This window comes from Trachemys scripta, chromosome 12 (assembly GCF_013100865.1).
Source record: "Trachemys scripta elegans isolate TJP31775 chromosome 12, CAS_Tse_1.0, whole genome shotgun sequence".
Taxonomy (NCBI): Eukaryota; Metazoa; Chordata; order Testudines; family Emydidae; genus Trachemys; species Trachemys scripta.
Window position 1 is genome coordinate 32,610,877 of NC_048309.1, and position 16,749 is coordinate 32,627,625.

At 50.5% G+C, this 16,749-nt stretch overlaps 1 protein-coding gene across 1 annotated transcript in view; it reads left to right on the forward strand.

Annotated features, from left to right (window-relative positions):
* Positions 1–16,749, forward strand: part of LOC117886033 (arf-GAP with SH3 domain, ANK repeat and PH domain-containing protein 2-like) — a 77,392-nt gene that overhangs the window by 51,938 nt on the left and 8,705 nt on the right. The window contains exons 16-22 of the mRNA XM_034787668.1: positions 4,297–4,382; positions 6,070–6,185; positions 12,946–13,013; positions 14,195–14,302; positions 14,894–15,116; positions 15,728–15,904; positions 16,564–16,627. Coding sequence (XP_034643559.1) covers positions 4,297–4,382; positions 6,070–6,185; positions 12,946–13,013; positions 14,195–14,302; positions 14,894–15,116; positions 15,728–15,904; positions 16,564–16,627 — 842 coding nt within the window. The remainder of the gene's footprint in view (positions 1–4,296; positions 4,383–6,069; positions 6,186–12,945; positions 13,014–14,194; positions 14,303–14,893; positions 15,117–15,727; positions 15,905–16,563; positions 16,628–16,749) is intronic.

The window sequence follows — 16,749 nt, forward strand, 5'->3', positions numbered from 1 at the left end:
ACCAAAGTCTGAAAGATAATACGTGCTTCAAGTGAAATAATAGAACACAACCGTAACTCAGAAGTCACTGCCACTGCTCTATAAATAGTATGGTTACCTCAGGAAAGGGATACCTGTAGAGAGAAATGAGAGAAGGAACTCAGCCTAACAAAACGATGAAATGAGTGACTTCGACAGGGCAAACGGCACATCAGTTGCTTCTTGGAACAGCTAGCTGTAGAGCACACAAGCCGAGAGGCAGTTCTCAACTTCCTAAGTAAGGCCTGGTCTGCACTGCACAGCTAGCTGTCTTACGTCGACCTAATTATGTCAGTGTCTGCACGACAGCCTTGTCCCACTGACGTAAGTGCCCTACTACACTGAAATAATGACTACTTCCACAAGAGGTGCAGGGCTTATGTCGGTGTAGTTAGGGCGACAGTGTTTGTGTAGACACGGCCTTACTTACAACGGCTGGTAGTGCTCTTAGCTGAGAAATTGACAAGAAAGCCAGGCAGCTGGAACCCATTTGCTCCCTGCTCCCCTGGAGAGCTGGGTGGCTGGACCCTGCTCCCAGCTGGGAGCTAGGGCAAAAAGCCTGGGCAGCTGGACCCCACTCCCGGCAGGGAACGGGGAGGCGAGAAGCCCCAGGTGGCTTGTCCCGTGCCCGCCCGCGGGGAGGCCGGGAGCCTGTGGGGCAGCTGGGCTTCCGGCAGGGAGCCGCCAGCAGAGATGAGACCAGGCTCTCAGTTCCACACGCTGCCCCTCAGTGGAAGTGCTCCTGAGGAGAATGTGCACCATTGACCCAAGGAGGTAGCGTGGACTAATTACTGCGGTGGCTGTAAGTCGACCTAATATAGGTCAACTTAAGCTTTTAGTGTAGACAGGCCCTTACACAGGAGTTAAATCAAGAAGTAAGAATAGCTGAGCCACGATGGGTGTGTCTACTGTGCAATTAAAAACCCGCCGCTGGCCTGTGTCAGTTGACTCGGGCTCACTTCGCTCGGGCTAAGGGGCTGGTCAGTTGCAGTGTAGATGTTCGCGCTTGCCCTGGAGTCCAGGCACTAGGACCCTGCGAGGTGGGAAGGGCCCAGACTTCAGGCTGCTGCCCAAACCCAGAAGTCTACACTGCAATTAACCAGCCCTGCCAGCCCAAGTCAGCTGGCACAGGCCAGCTGCAGGTATCTAATTGCAGTGTGGACACACCCTTAGTGGCAGGCTGCCAGGAGGAGGAAAGATTCCAGTAATGAGCACCGGTGACACTAAACTTCAAGAAAAGGAGGAAACAAGTAAAAAACCCTAACGTAAGAAATGAGGCAATTAAAACCCTTGAATTCAGCATGGAGACTGTTTAAGTAACCCTAACAGTGCCCAGAACATATGTACCCTCAATTGGAAAGGGAAGCAGAAAGACAGGAAGTAAACCTGCCTGGCTAAATGGCAGGTTCAAGGGCTATATAAACTAAACAGGTATCCTTCCAAAACTGGAAAGCCAACACTAGTGAAGCCTGTAAAAGAACATGTAGACTATGTCAGGCAATATGGCTGAAGGAAATCACGAGGCATAAGAGGGAATCCAAAGAGCAAATAGCTAACGGCATAAAAACAAATCGCAAGACATGTTTGAAGTGTATCAAAAGCAGGACACCTGTCCTGTGAGAGAACTAGGGAGTCTGTTGGGCTGCTGCAGGTTAAAGGGAACAATTAAGGAGGATAAGGAAGTGATTTTTGGAATAAAGATGAGGCACTGCCAGAAACTGTGGTGTCAATATAGGAAGTGTTAGAGCAAACTGATCATTGAAAAATTGAGTCTCCAGGATCAGATGGCACACATCTAAAAGGAATCCAATGGGAGGCATTGTGGTCCCTTTGGATAGGGCACTGGATATGAACTCAGGAGAGTAGGGCACTTCTGCTGTTGACCTGAAGTGTAACCTTAGACAAGTCTGTGCCTCAGTTTTTCATCTGAAAAATGGGGTGTTTACTATAAAGCTCCGTGCGATATACAGTTGAAAAGTGCACTATGCCGAGTGGGTATTGTTTATTATTGAGAAATGAAATGGCTGAGCTGCTTATAAAATATGTAATCACTTGTTAAAATCAGCTACAGTACTGGTCAGCTGGTGGGTAGCAAGTGTAAAAACAATGCCCGGGGTGATGTGGGGAATTACAGATCACTGAGTCTTCAGCACTAGGAAAATTCACTAAAGTAATCATTAGAATTATACACCACCACGATGAACTGGATGTAAGGGAGAAACCAGCATGGCTTCTGCAAAGGAAAATCACACCTTGCTGATACATTGCAATGGTTTGTACATGTCAGTACAAATGGGTGAAGAGGGAACAGTTGGTTTAGCTCAGGTGCCTGTGAAACAACGAGACCCTAATTCTACTTGTGGCCTCTGGGTGCCCCGCTAATACTGTGTGATTATAGTGTGGTGACCCGGCCAGGCAGGCAAGGCAAACTGGGAGGAGAGGCAAAGGCAAACCAAGACAAATGGGTCCTTTGAAATTTTTAGAACTTTATAAGGGAAAACCCCCAAATTGTACCAGGAGCTTAAATCATGTAGAACATTGCCAAAGAGTTACTGTTCATAGTACTAAACTATAGGTTACCAACTTGTTAACCTCTGGGGCTTGTACATGCTGGGCAGTTAGTACCAAATGGATTGTTATTAAGAAGAACAAAGAGATTCCTTAACAATAGACTGTGTCACTTCACAGAAGAGTCAACTTTTCTTCTCCTTGGCTGCAAGTCCAGCTCCACTCTTGCTGGCCTGTTCTTTGCTTCTCTTTGACTTGAAGGGCTCCTTAGATTTGCTGTTCCTGTGACTGTATCTCTTTTCACAGAATTTATCTACAAGTGGGGTTTCTTCACCTAGTGGGCCCTCATTTGTGCATTAGGCCCCTTTGAACTGTATCCCATCACTACATGGTCACAATCACTTAGGGTTACCATACGTCTGTTTTTTCCTGGACATGTCTGGCTTTTCGGCAATCAAACCCCCATCCAGGGGGAATTGCCAAAAAGCCGAACATGTCCGGGAAAAATACCGGCCGGGCACTTCCTCTCCCGCGGCTGCTCTGCTCCTCCCCGACTCAGACTTCGGCTCTGTTTAAGAGCCAAGCTGCCCGAGCCAGCACTACCAGCTTCGGGCAGCCCCCTTGCCTCCGGACCCTGTGTCGCCAGAGCAGAGCAGCTGGAGCCCGGGAGGGGAAGTGCCCGGCCGGCGGCTGGGGTCTGGAGGCACGGGGGCTGCCCGAAGCCGGTAGCGCTTCTCGTTTACCATTTTCGGATCTGCTTTAATCTAACACAGCTTTTTGATCAAGTCTCTTTTTCACCAGTTCTGTTTCCTTTCAGTTTTTTCCCTTGGGGCCCTGTCTCTGGTAAGTCTGTAGATACTATTTCCCTCTACTTCCCTTCTCTATTAGTGCCTGCTCACGCCTGCCAAGTCTGTTTATTTTTCTGCTTCTCCTGCCCTGAAACCCTTGTTATTTTCCTTCTTTCCTCCTCACATCCCAGTCCCCTACTTTTATTCTCCTGTTCTTCTTTCATTTTTCACCTCGCCTGGGCTCCGGTTCACCCGCTAGCTCAGCATCTTGATTCTTCTCCTCTAACAGCTTTTCCCAACTGCCCCTTTGGGTGGATTCAAGGCCACCACCCCAGTTTGAGCTGCTCTCCCATTGGCTGTCCTCTCCCCAGGACAGAATTGTGTGCTGCTGCATTGCAGCTGGAGCAGGGGCCAGTGCCAGGGGGTGGGTTATTGCACTACTATTATTGTAATAATGATAATTTGACAGGGCTGCCGGTGATAGCAGGGATGGACCCATTGTCCCAGGAGGTCCCTTCCAGATCTGTGTCCTAGTAAGGAAACTATGTCACCATTGTCTCTTACCATTTGGTGATTGCACAACGGGGCCCTGATCTAAGCACTACTGCAGTACTGCTGATCTTAATTACTGATGACTTCATCTGCAGTTATATTACATAAAGAGTGGGGATATGAACCCTACCCTGCCCCGCTTCAGGACGTGAGCAAGCCTCTAACTGATGGGTGTGAGGAAGACACTTCCCCTATGGATGGATTATTCCAAACTTGTCCACTCTGGGGTTTCTTGTGCCTTTCTTGGAAGCAGCTGGTACTGGCCACAGTCAGAGACAGGGTCTGGGGCTAGACAGGCCCCATCGCTGATCCATGGTGGCAATTCTTCAAGTCCTGGAAGTTACGGAGGGGTAGAACATGCTTGTTTTGTACGGAGATACTGAGAAACTCAGGTGCATCCAGTCACTTGCTGTTTGTGTCCCGTTTACAGGAACCCGGGGAAACTGTTCTCCACCTGGCAGTGTTGTTAGCTGACCGAACCTCTCTACACATTGTAGACTTTCTGGTGCAGAACAGGTAAGCTGACTGCAGCGCTTGCAGGGATAGGACTGTCTGCTCAGGATAAGACACATAAGGTCATCAGCGGAGTTAGTGCTGGATAGCCTTGGAGACTAAGTGCCTCTGGATATCCCCTGAAGTACCACCAGGGGACAGCACCAGGGCATTTCCCTGTGGAAGTGCCTTAGTTTTGACATGGAGAAACCATCTTTAGGGTTAGAGGGGAATTCCTGGCCATGGCCCTTCCCTGGACTCTCTGCTGAGGGGAGCAATGAGTGCCAATGGTGATGGAGATTTTCCGACTAGGACACCTGTCCCCCTGGATGGTTCAGCCCAAGCCTCTCCTCCCACCCCGCCACTGAACAGCTCTCCAATGGGCACGCCCACCCTGATTGCAGTCCACTGGTGACAGGCTCCATATCCCATTAGCCACTACTCCAGGCCAGCCAGGCTCGAAGATGGGCTTCCCAAGGGCCAGCTCTTGGTTTTCAGAGTGAGTCTGGTTCTTCCTGAACAAGAGGAGGTACATTTTTGTTCCTTCTGCATTCAAGCCCAGTGTGCCATTGATTGGGGTGGAACCAGTGCTAAAGTCTGTCTCCCTAAGGGCCGCCCCACAGTGTCTGGGTACCTCCCAAGTGTTTATGGATTTATCTTCCCAGCACCCTTGTGAGCTCAGGATCCGTTATCATCATCTCCGGTGTACAGAAGGGGGAATGGAGACTCAGAGGGAGAAAGTGACTTGTGCAAGGTCACACAAGAAGTGTGTTGGTGCTGGGAATGGAATTCAGCTCTCCTGGGTTCCAGCCTATACAAAACCATCCTTCCTCTTAGATGATCCTTCTAAATCCTTATCTTCTGCATCACCTCCAGTACTGTGAACTCTTCTCTTAATCTCTAACCCCCATTTCCCCTGCAACCGTATATGGTTGTAAAACTTGAAAGCTGATAAAACTGTGTGCTCACTCCATGCAAAATTCCATGCTGGCATCGCTGTGTCTTCACGGATGTGCTGCCCTGTGTGATCTGGTACGCAAGTGCAGGATCGTGTTCTGAGTTCGGCTGCTGCTGCAGTAGAGCGGGTATTGTACCAGCCACACAGCACTGCCCATTGCTGGGGAACATGCACACAGCTGCCAAGATTGGGGAAATTCCATGTCAATGAGAAGATTTGCATATGCTCACATAATTTGCATACAATCCTAATTATTTTAATAAATGCTGTGTGATTTATTACTGGAGGCAGCATCTGGCAGCTTGGGATGAGACAGCCTCCCCCGACCCTTTTCAGACCCTGTCTTAATCTGGGCCCCAGTCAGTCCCTTCCATTCAGCGTGTGTCACACTCCCACCCCCACAACGAGCTGTCCCCTCCTGCCCGAAGCCACGTGCCACAACAGCCTCTTGTGGTCACAGGATGAACTGCAGTTGCTACCCGCAGCTGAGTCAAATGTCTGAGGTTCCAGGTGAGCTGTCAGCAGGTCGTGGCAGGGCTGCCCAGTGCACAAGAGCCGCACAATATGCCAGACGTTTGGCATCCCTAAGTTCACATGCCTTGGCTAAAAGCCCGAATGCTGGGCAGTGTCCGTTCTGATCTTCATTCCTGTGAGCTAGGGAGAAGGGTTTGGGGTTGAATGTCACGCAGTTATTGTTATAGACGAGAACTGCTCTTTCTCAAGCATACTGATACTGACTGTCCTTTGCTTCAGTGGGAGCCTTGTGAAGCAGACAGTGAAGGGAAACACACCACTTCATTACTGCTGCCTCCACAATAAACCCGAGTGCCTCAAGCTCTTTGTGAGAGCCAAAGCCAGCATTGCCATCAGTAAGTGACTGCACGGGCTCTGTTCTCCAAACAGGGAAGAAGGTGTTGGGATTGGGTTCCTGATTTTTTTACTGTCTCACTCGTAGGCCTGTGTCTGCTCTCTGCACCTTGCATGTCTTACTGGGAACAGAATAGAAGCCCTTTGCACCAGGTACTAGGCCAAATGCAATAGAAGAAGCATGAAGAACCAAGTGGCTTTTATACACAGAATGTGTAGCATTGACAATCCACAGGGCAGTGTGTCTCAGGAGCAGCGCTGAGGTGCCCCGACAGGGTCAGCAGTACATGGTGTGTAACAGGGATTATGGCTTAGCTCGGGTTAGAGAAGTCAGGTGCTGATCCTTGATGACTCAGTGGGCTGTAAGAATCCTGATTCCTTCAGGAGATACCTGGACAGGAGAGGCTGTGACTGTAAATGTGACAACCCTGAGTTTTATACAGGAGTGACGATTCCAGGCCACAGGAAGTTACTTGGAGTTACTTGTATTTTAGTGACCAGTGGTTCTGAAGCAGCTCTGAGCATGTTTGAGGCGTCACTAATGCCTATTAAGCAGATGTAGAGAATTCTAAAACAAAAACCTTGTTACAGTTAAGGTTAAGTGCAAGTCAAGAGCCATCTTACAATAAACCCATCTTAAACCCCTCAGACATTAACAGTTTGGACAACAACCTATACTCGAGCATGTGCACACACACACACTTACCATTAAGGAGAAAAATGCTCAATGACCACCTCCCAAACAACCTTAACTCTGCCCCTCCATTTGTGTTATTATGTTAGGCCCTGACCTGACCTCTGCTAGAGACAACAGCAGTCTTTGCTTTCAGTTTATTGGGAGCTCCCTTGTTCCCTTGTGTTCCTGTTACCTAACCTTATATGTGTCCTTCCTCTAGTGCAGAGATTCCCAAAGTGGGCGATACCGCCCCCTGGGGGGCGCTGGAACGATCCAGGGGGGCAGTAGTAGCCTCGGGTGCAATTGGGGGGCATTGAATAAAAATAAGGGGGCAGTGGAAGCATAAAGAAAGAATATAAGAAAATTTTGAAAAACCGTTCGTACATGTTTCATCTGTTGTGTAACAGAGTTAAAGTTGTAGTGATTACTTTATTTTCCAAATAAATTCACAAATTATAACTGATCAGGTGTCAAGTCCGCCAACAGCTCTTAACAAGCAAGTGTTGGCAGGCGAGCGTGTCGCGCATTGTCGGGAAGTCCAGCATGCATCGGCAGGAATATGTGCGTGTAATGACTTGTTTACAATACGATACTATAAATAGGCGACATGTATGAAATCTAATTTAGATTGTTTCTTAATTGTGTAAAAAGCAGTTAACAATAGTGCAATAAGTATTTAAATTTTTTTATTCATATTCAATACCTTCGATCTTTACGGATTACGGATCACATACAAAGCAAATTGTATTATTGTTGTTTCAATAAAACAGCAATTTACACGTGAGTATTTTTATACATTTTCTTACATATCTACCATACGTTTCTGTGTCTCTAGTGCTTACTAATAATAAAATCGTAGCAGGCTTGTGTCGGTACAGTACTATTTGAAGTGTACAGTCAATATATTTGTCATATTTTTTATTACAATATTAACGAAAATGGGAATGAAATCATAAAAAAATGTTAACTATTAACATTTATTTATATCTATCGAATCATCTGTGTTAATTGGTAAATAAGGCATGTGTTAATAAGGAACAATTATTTAAATAAGGGCAAACTAAATTAAAACTATTAACTGATTTTTAATTGCATATTGATTATTTTTTAATTAATTATTTCTTGATAAATTTAGTTTGATATTTGACAGTTTAATATCAAATACATATATCTAATGCTGAGCAAAGAACAAAACCCAGTTTATTAGTTTCATTAGTATTTTAGTTTGGTTGTCTTTTGCCATCTTACGCAAAAACCACTGTATACCTGATGTCGTGGGCGATATTCTAATAACACATCTTTCTTTACTATATTGTAGGACGTAGGTAGAAATATAGATACATAAAAGAACACAAATTTGTCACTGCATCTTTCTGTTTGTTCGCTTAAAGAAGGTAGATTTCCAGGGGGGTGCTGAGTAATTTTTTTTCTGAAAAGGGGGGCGCTGAGTAATTTTTTTTCTGAAAAGGGGACGGTAGGCCGAATAAGTTTGGGAACCTCTGCTCTAGTGTGTAATTCTGTGTCTGATTTGTGATGATGTGCACAGTTCCTATGTTAATATAATGAATGTGGATCTTTCTCAGCTGGTGTAGAAGATCTGGTTAGTTCATACAGTAGCTTTGTCTCTAACGATATGTCTTTAATTAGGGGTGCATGGTATTAGTAGTAGGAAAAAATCACTCTTTGGATGGGTTTACATGCTGTGCCGATGGGCCCTGTAACAAACTTTAGATGCATATTGTGATGGGGTGTATAGACCCCGTGCAGACAAGGAAGGGCTAGCCCCACCCCTTTGGCCCTGTGAATCATGTCTGATAGGGAGGAGGCCTTTTAAAGAGAGGACACTGCAGTCAGCAGGGTGGGAGAGGAGCAGGATTGCTCTAAGCTGCAGACTGCAGGAGTGACTCCTAGCCAGGAGACCTTCACCCTGAACAACAGACTCCCAGCGTAAGATGGACAGGCTGAGCCTGACTCAGAGGCCCGGCCAGAGCAATTTCCCCAAAACCAGTACCTTGGTGCACTGTAGACTTGTTGCCCCCTCCCCTTTTGCTGGGGTCACTGGGAGGGAGTATCCCTGAATGCGTTGGGGTTTGTGACTTTCATTTTTAATACCCCACTCTGGAGAGACTTAAAAGGGCCCACAAAGGGCAGAGCCCCCCACCCTCAAATAGTAAGGAAGTGGGGCCTGGGCTGGGACCCCCCCAGTGCAGATAACTGGGCATTGTCAGGTTCCTGCCCTTCCCCCACCCCCAAGGGAGGAACCACCAAGGACTCTGTTACACATATAAATTCAGGGATTCCTGAATTGATAAAGTGCCTTTAGTGTCTTGGATTGGATTTTAGCTTTACAAAAAGCCTGATTGATGACAAGGGGTACCAGATGTGATAAACACAGGCCTATCTTAGACTAGTCTTGGGATTTTATAAATGTTATCTCAATCGCTGTAAGCCAGGCAGTGTGTGCTGGCTGGTGGAGAGCTCCAATCACTCCAGGAGCTCCAATCAGTGAGGGTAATTCCTGCAGACGTGGGACAGGTAGACAACTCCGGAGAAGTACCACCCCCAGGGGAAATTGCACAGACTAATTCAGACCATTCAAGAGCCCCAGGAGACAAAGAAGAGCTTGTAAAGGCCCAGCCTGAACTGGCTGAGGAGGTCCTGCTTTTGATCCCAGAAACTGACATGATCTTTTGACCAATGGGGCAAACCCTACCCAAAGGATTGAAGGACTATGACCTACCAGAGCCCCCACGTGGATGATAGGCGACCTCTGATAAACTAGCATGTGTTTAGACCTTTCTTTGTTGTATGATATATTTCCTCTGTAATACTTTTCTCCTAAAATCAATGTTCTATGCTCTGTGAAACCTGTCTGGTACCAGGTAACCCCTGTCTGGTACCAGGTAACTCACAGACCTTGGAGGATCAAAGTAAAATGCAGGTGCTGAGCGAGGTTAGATCTACTGGAATAATCACCGTGAGTTGCATGGGGACTGCAACCTTTAAACCCCCAGTCTGAAGGGAGAGGGGAGATGGCTGGAGGCCTGAGATCTAAAGGGTGCCCTTGAGCAGACAACGGAGGGGGTCAAAGGTGCAGTTACCCTGAAATGGTGACACAAGCTTTCTATAATAAAAGTAATGTGCCCATGCTTTTAGGTGCAGTTCTGAGAGAAAGCTCTGTGATGGATGGATCAATTCGTTCATGGAGTGCGCTTTCTCTTGGTGGCACAGTTAAAGTTGTTTGGGTGCTGGGCATTGAGAAAGTTGTTGCTGATGTCTAAATTGTTTAGGTATCAATTAGGTATCCATACCTGTTAATGTTGAGTGGGGTTGCTTTTATGTGTCCAATGTGGTCTCTTCTCTGGACTTTAACTGCAAATTGACAAAGTCTTTGGGTTGGAATCCCTGTTTTGGTAAGTCTCAGCTGGAATCCAAGGCCAGACTTCTCCCTGGAGAGTTCTGTGCATATCAGTGTAATATTAGTTAATGCTTTCTTGGCCAGATGTGCAGAGGTTTCCTCAGAGCAGCTATGGTTGTTTATTTCTTCCACTGCAGATAAAGAAGTAAATAATCATTGAAGCAGGGGGCCTGGACGCTGGGTCTTCCACCTCCTGGATGAGTGCTCTCTCCACCAGACTACAGAGTCATTCTCATGCTTGTGCTTGCTCGCTTTCCCTCCCCCACCCGCTTCTTGCAAACTGGCGTAGGCACCTAATTCCAAAGAGGGTTTCTGGCTGAGAATCACTAGCAGAGAAAGGCGCCTGCTTCTGAGGGCTTGTCTTCACTACCTGCCCGGTAGTGAAGACGATAATCGATCCCCGAATTGACACGCATACTCCACCAGCCCAGATAGGAGTAAGCGCCATCGACGGGGGAGCCGCGGCGGTCGATTTGCCACCATCCTCACAGTGGGGTAAGTCGGATCAGATATGTCAAATTCAGCTACGCTATTCCCATATCTGAATTTGCGTATCTGAAATCGATCCCCCCTCAGTAGTGTAGACGTAGCCTGAGAGAGAGCTGGGGCTTAGTGCACACCCCTCTGGTTGGCATCTCCTCGGCGCCTAGCCTGCTGGCTTTTGTGATTTGCATTCTAAGGTGCATCTCTCTCCCCGCTCCTAGGCGCCTACCTCAGGCTTTGAGAGTTACAAGGTGTTCCCAGGATTTCCTAGGTGCCCAAGAGTTCGGCGTTGCAATGCTCAGTGTAACCATCCTATGTCCTTTTGTGCATTCAGGCCTAAGTGGCTGAGGGAGCTCAACTCTATTCTGACTAGGGTTGCTAACTTTTGTTTCAAAGCTAAAGATGGGTCAGACTGGGGAGAGAGGTGGGTGTTACTCTTCTGGGCTCTGCCCACAAAATAAGCTCCACCCTGGTGCATCGCCAGCACGAGACATGAGACACAGTAGATTATGTCGATGTTCAGAATATGATCGTGTGCCAACTGGGCTCCTTGAGCTTGGTTCTGCCTTGGCAGGGCCTGAACAACATTTGGGCTCTGCTGGGTTCAGCACCTTTTAGACTGGGGAAGAAATGAATTGTGGCATCTGCCCAGTGCCACCCACCTGCAGCACCAACATGAGCTGTTACTCAGTAAACGGCAGGTGTGTGGCCCTCACTTTCCTCTCGTCCAGGGGGAGGAAATAGCTCCCCATGGTGACACCTGAATGTTCATATCTAGGTCTCTGAGCAATCACCTCCCTAAGATGAATGAGGCAGGGCACCCTTTTCAGAGCTGCCATTCCAGACTCAAGCAGACACATCTGCACAAGTGATACTTTGCTCACTAGTGATACTCTAGCTCACAGCTAGAGACTTCCTTTCTTAAAAAACGAGGGCTGAGATTCTGGAGAACAAAAGAGCGGGCGTGGAGCAGTACTGGTATGGTGTATGGGCATATGCCGGCTGTTTTTGAGCCCTGACCAAAGAGCTAATAATCTGCTGTGCATGAGGGTATGAAAAATGTACCTGTTTTTGACCTTTGAGATTTATAAAGAATTCCACTTTAAAGTTCAGGCGGGCAGTAAAATCATGAGAACTAATTAGTGTCTGTATCTTTATCACGCGTTTGTCAGCGGTGTCACACATTTACCTTTAAAGGCTGCCTCCTGTGACAGGAACCATTTAGTTAGGGTTACCATACGTCCGGATTTTCCCGGACATGTCCGGCTTTTGGGGGCTCAAATCCCCGTCCGGGGGGAAATCCCCAAAAGCCGGGCATGTCCGGGAAAATCGGGAGGGAGGGCTGGGCCGGGGTTGTGGGGCCGGACTCGCGGTGCCGGGCCGGGGTCCAGGGGCGCAGTGCCGGGCCGGGAGCCGGGCCGGGCTGCCGAGGGGGTGCGCTGGGCCGCGGGGCCGGGGGGTCGGGCCGGGAGCCGGGCCGCCGGGGGGGTGCGCTGGGCCGCGGGGCCGGGAGCCGGGGGGTGCGCTGGGCCGGCGGGGGCCGGCAGTGCTGGGCGGGCCGGGGGTGGTCGGCCGGGGGCCAGGGCCGGCACCCCAGGGCCCGAGCCGACCCAGGCTGGAGCCGCCGGGGGGGCCAGCCTGGGCCGCACCTCCTCCCCCCACACTCCCCCTTACCTGCCCAGGCTTCCCGCGAATTAAATGTTTGCGGGAAGCAGGGGAGGGGGCGGAGACTTTGGGGAGGGGGCGGAGTTGGGGCGGGGGAGGGGGTGGGGCCAGGGCCCCGTGGAGTGTCCTCCTTTTGGAGGCACAAAATATGGTAACCCTAATTTAGTAGCAAGGGCTATTTGGTTGTTTTCTCCTCTTTACAGTCTCTGGCTATACACATATCTGTGCTCGTGTGCAGAGCAAATTCTGCGGGGGGCCAATCAGGGGGCTAAAGGTGTGTCCTGATCTGAGGGAAGCCAAAACTCCCAAGGCTTGGCAGCCAAATGTTAAACTCCCCTGTGCCAGCGCCGCGCCAGGAGCTCTGAAATCCTGCATCCCACATAGAAGCACTCAAACAACTCACTCACTCAGAGCAAGAGCTAGAGGAGACAGGGGTTAGCATGGAACTCCCAGGACAGACTCCTTAGCAGGAACTGCCTTCGCGCTCACAGGGCTCATGACAACTGCTTTTCCCCCACAGCCAATGAAGCTGAAGAGACGGCCCTGGATGTGGCCAAGCGCATGAGACACTCCCTATGTGAAGAACTGGTAAGAAATGGCACCTTACAGTCTCCACCCTTGGAGTGTGAGCTCCACGCAGCAGGTGGGGCACTCAGTAGCAAGCCAGGGATTGGATCTCGTTAGAAGGGGAAGGTGGCAGCCCCACCACACTGCTTCTGCATGGTGCTTCCCTGAGTTCACATTGCACTCCCTCCAGCATAGCTCTAGCAGTGTGCTGGGCAAATAGCTCCCTTCTAAGGTCTTGCCTCTTGTTCAGTGGAGGTCCATAGCACTTGGCTTTATTGCCCATAGTTGCACAGTGCCAACAAGACACCTAAGCTTCTGGCCCAGGCTGCACCGGGCTCCATGTGATGACTTGGCTGAATTCTGTGAGGTTGGTCTCTTCTTGGTCTGGAATCTGACCTGAACTTTGCCTGATTGGTAGGGGGTTCTGAGCTTAGGGGTAGGGGGAGAGATGGGGGTTGCCCCCCCGGCTCATCCAGGATCGCCTAGGAGTGCTGCAGGTAATGCATGCTGCTTCTGCTGGTCCTGGCTGACAGCTGGTGCCCTGATGCAAGGCCTTGTCTGAGTTGCTAGGGTTCTGCTGGTACCCATGAGGGATGCAGAGCAGGACATAAAGTGACCTCAGGCAGATGTCTGGTCTGCTGTTGCTGACAGAGAATGGGATTCATTCAGACCCCACTTTGGGGATGGGACAGCTAATTTGGAGACATTTCTAGTGGTAGTGCAGACTTTGAGGTTAGAGAGGTGTTTCTTCTCCCAGCTAACAAAATCAGAGTCAGTACTGATGGGACATGGTCTGGATTTGCCAGGTTGAGAGGTCTCTGTGGCTATAGCTGCTGGGCTCAGAGCCGGTCTGCCATGGTATGATCTCCCGCTGGCATATGGCAGGATCCCACACCCAGAGCGCAGAAACCACCCAGAAATCTTGCTTTTGTGCTGCCCAGGGCCATGTGTTAGGGCTCCAATGCAAACAGCAGTGTCCTGGGAAGAGAAGGAAGGTTGTAGGAAAGTCCCCAGGTAGAGGTGGGGCAGCCTGGGTACCATGCTTATCAGCTGGAAACCATTGCTTCAGACTGAGGTGTGTCTTCCCCCAGGAACTGTCTCTGTGACCCTGGGCTGCCCACTCCACTTTCAGCCTTGATGCAGGGCACTGTAGGTGGGTATAGGAGAGAGTTTGACCTGAGCCTGATTCCTCTGTGTTCCAGCTGCTGCAGGCTCAAAACAATCAGTTCAACATGCGTGTTCACGTGGAATATGAGTGGCGGCTGGGCCAGGATGACATGTATGAGAGCGACGATGATCTGGATGAGAAGGTGAGATCCCAGCACGCTACAGCTGTCCCCAGCTACAAGCCGAGGTTCTTGCCCACATATATATTGACTGGTATGGACGCAGCACAGACCTGGCTCAGCACTTCTTCCCATCACTGAGCCATTAACCAGGGCTACGTGTGCAGATCCTGCCTGTCCACCTTATTGCAGCTGCCTCTGATCCTGCCTCATTTCCCTTCGAGGTTATCATGTGAAACTGTATTGGATGCTTCACTGAAGATGAGCAAAAATACGGCACCCATTTTCTCTTCCATGTTGTGCCATCAACGCAGGAGCTGAAACTGGGCTGGAATGGAATGGGATTTGCTGCAGCCATGCTATTTGCTGTTTATCACCTGCCTTATTATCGTTACAGTAATTTACCGGGTGTGGAACTCTTTCGTCCGTCCGTCTGCCTGCTTAGAAATTGGCACGACACATTGCATGTATCGTGCTCAGGGAACTCGGCAGTTGAGGGTGAAAGAGCTTTTCGGCTGAAGCTTGCTGGATTGAATCCAGCCCAGGTTGCAGTGACCAAAAGTCTTCATCAGTTCACAGCTCCACATAAACAACACGCCTGTCTCTTCTTTTCAGTTGGGTTCCCCGAAGGAGCGCATTCTCCGCCCTCAGAGCTGCTACCATTCATCTGCCACTGCCTCCCAGCCATGGGGAAATGCAGCAGGGCTTTCAAAGGGTGCAATTCCAGCTCCCCAGGGGAAATTGCATGACATCTATGCACACCCTCACTCCCACATTCCAGCAGCCCCTGGCTCTGCTCCATGTGTGCCGCCTCTTCCACCACGCAGTGTAAACCGAGGTGAGACTTTCCTTCATGGTAGCCCTGCCGCAGCAGTGGGGTTTGTGGGGTAGGGCCAGCCCCAGAGCAAGGGAGTCTGGCTGGACAGATTTCAAACAATAGCGATGCCCTTCCTTCTTATCCTGGGCAAAATTGGCAGTTCATTGTCCTGTTGGCCTCACTGACAATGCCCCATCCCTGCAGCTCCCTTCCCCAACCCCGGGGCTGACCACCACTGGGCCAAGGCCTAGAGCAAGCGTTGTCAAAGCAGTCAGGCCCAGACCAATCCACCTGCAGCAAATGTCTGTGAGGAAATGTCTTCAGTGAATCTCCATGTGGGGAGGGCGGTGACCTCTCAGGGGCTGAGGCGGGGCAGCCCCCCAGCTACAAGGGGCAGCATTAGTAGCTATCCATGCAATTCAGTATCAGCCCCTCTAAGTTTTTGTCCATCTCAGGCCAGATTCTCAGCAGGTGTAAATCAGCCCTGCTGTTAATGTCCATGTAGCTACTCTGATGTACACCAGCTGAGGCCCTTTCCACCGAAACTGTCAGTAGCCCCCACCCTGTACATGTCCCCCTCCCTCTCCCTCTGCTCTCCTCTCAGTGCCAGACTTGCTGTTGATTTTGTGTAGCTCCCAATGTGCCCCCGCCCGCTCCTCCTGCCAGCCTGCTGGCCAGTGCTGTGGACCCCGGAGTCAGGAAGATCCTGTCGCTACCTCTGAGCATCAAGCACAGACGAACCTCATCAGAGCCTGTGCCCTGGGTGCCGCTCAGCCCCACGCAGCCCAGCCCAAGCAGCCTGGCTCCAGGTAAGGGACTGGCCAGCAGGATGGGGCTCTGTGGGGAAGAAGCTTGGGGAGCTGAGGACACTCACTCTGTCTCCGTTACCCTTGGATCCATCCCTGCCCGAGGTAGACACCATTCCTGTCAGTCCTGGCCTGGTGGGCATGTCCAGCTCCCTGGGATTGCAGGGTCTGGCCCTTCCAGTTGAATCCTGGGAGATGCACCCCCCCCCCGAAGGCCAGAGAGCACAGGGATGGAGAGGATCCGCAGATGGCAGCGGACTGAACCGTGCAGCTGCCAGGGACTAACCCTGTGCCAGCCCTTCACCCTGGATTGTTCCCTTCCCTGGGGATCTGAAGCTCCTTGGCCAGGCCTGTGGAGCATGGGGGAATGTACTGAACCTCGGAGCCGCATGTGATCCCAGTGCAAAGCATCTGCACCTGGGAATCCCTGGCCGTCCTGGCTGGCGTAGTACATCGCTCCCAACTCTGGGCCAGGCTCAGCTCTTAGGGGTGCTACGGCAGTAGCTGAACGCTTGCCCCGTGCCCGGGAGGGTGTCCCCGGTGCTGAGTAGGGGTGGGGCATGGCGTGGATGTGCGCATTGCCCATCCGCAGTGGGTCAGCAGCTGCCGAGAAGGCACCACCCGCGGGCAACATACCAGGCCATTTCTCTTCTCCCGGTCAGATTCTGGATCCTCCTCACCTCCCAAAGGCCATTCTGCAGCAGGAGACGCTCCCAGGAGACTGAGGTAACTCCCCATGGCTGAGCTCACTGAGGGGCAAGGCCCTGGCACCCCTTAGCCTCGGCCTGAGTTCACATGAAGCTGAGAGAGCTGGAGCCTAGTCACGTCACTTGGCTCTACAAGCCCCA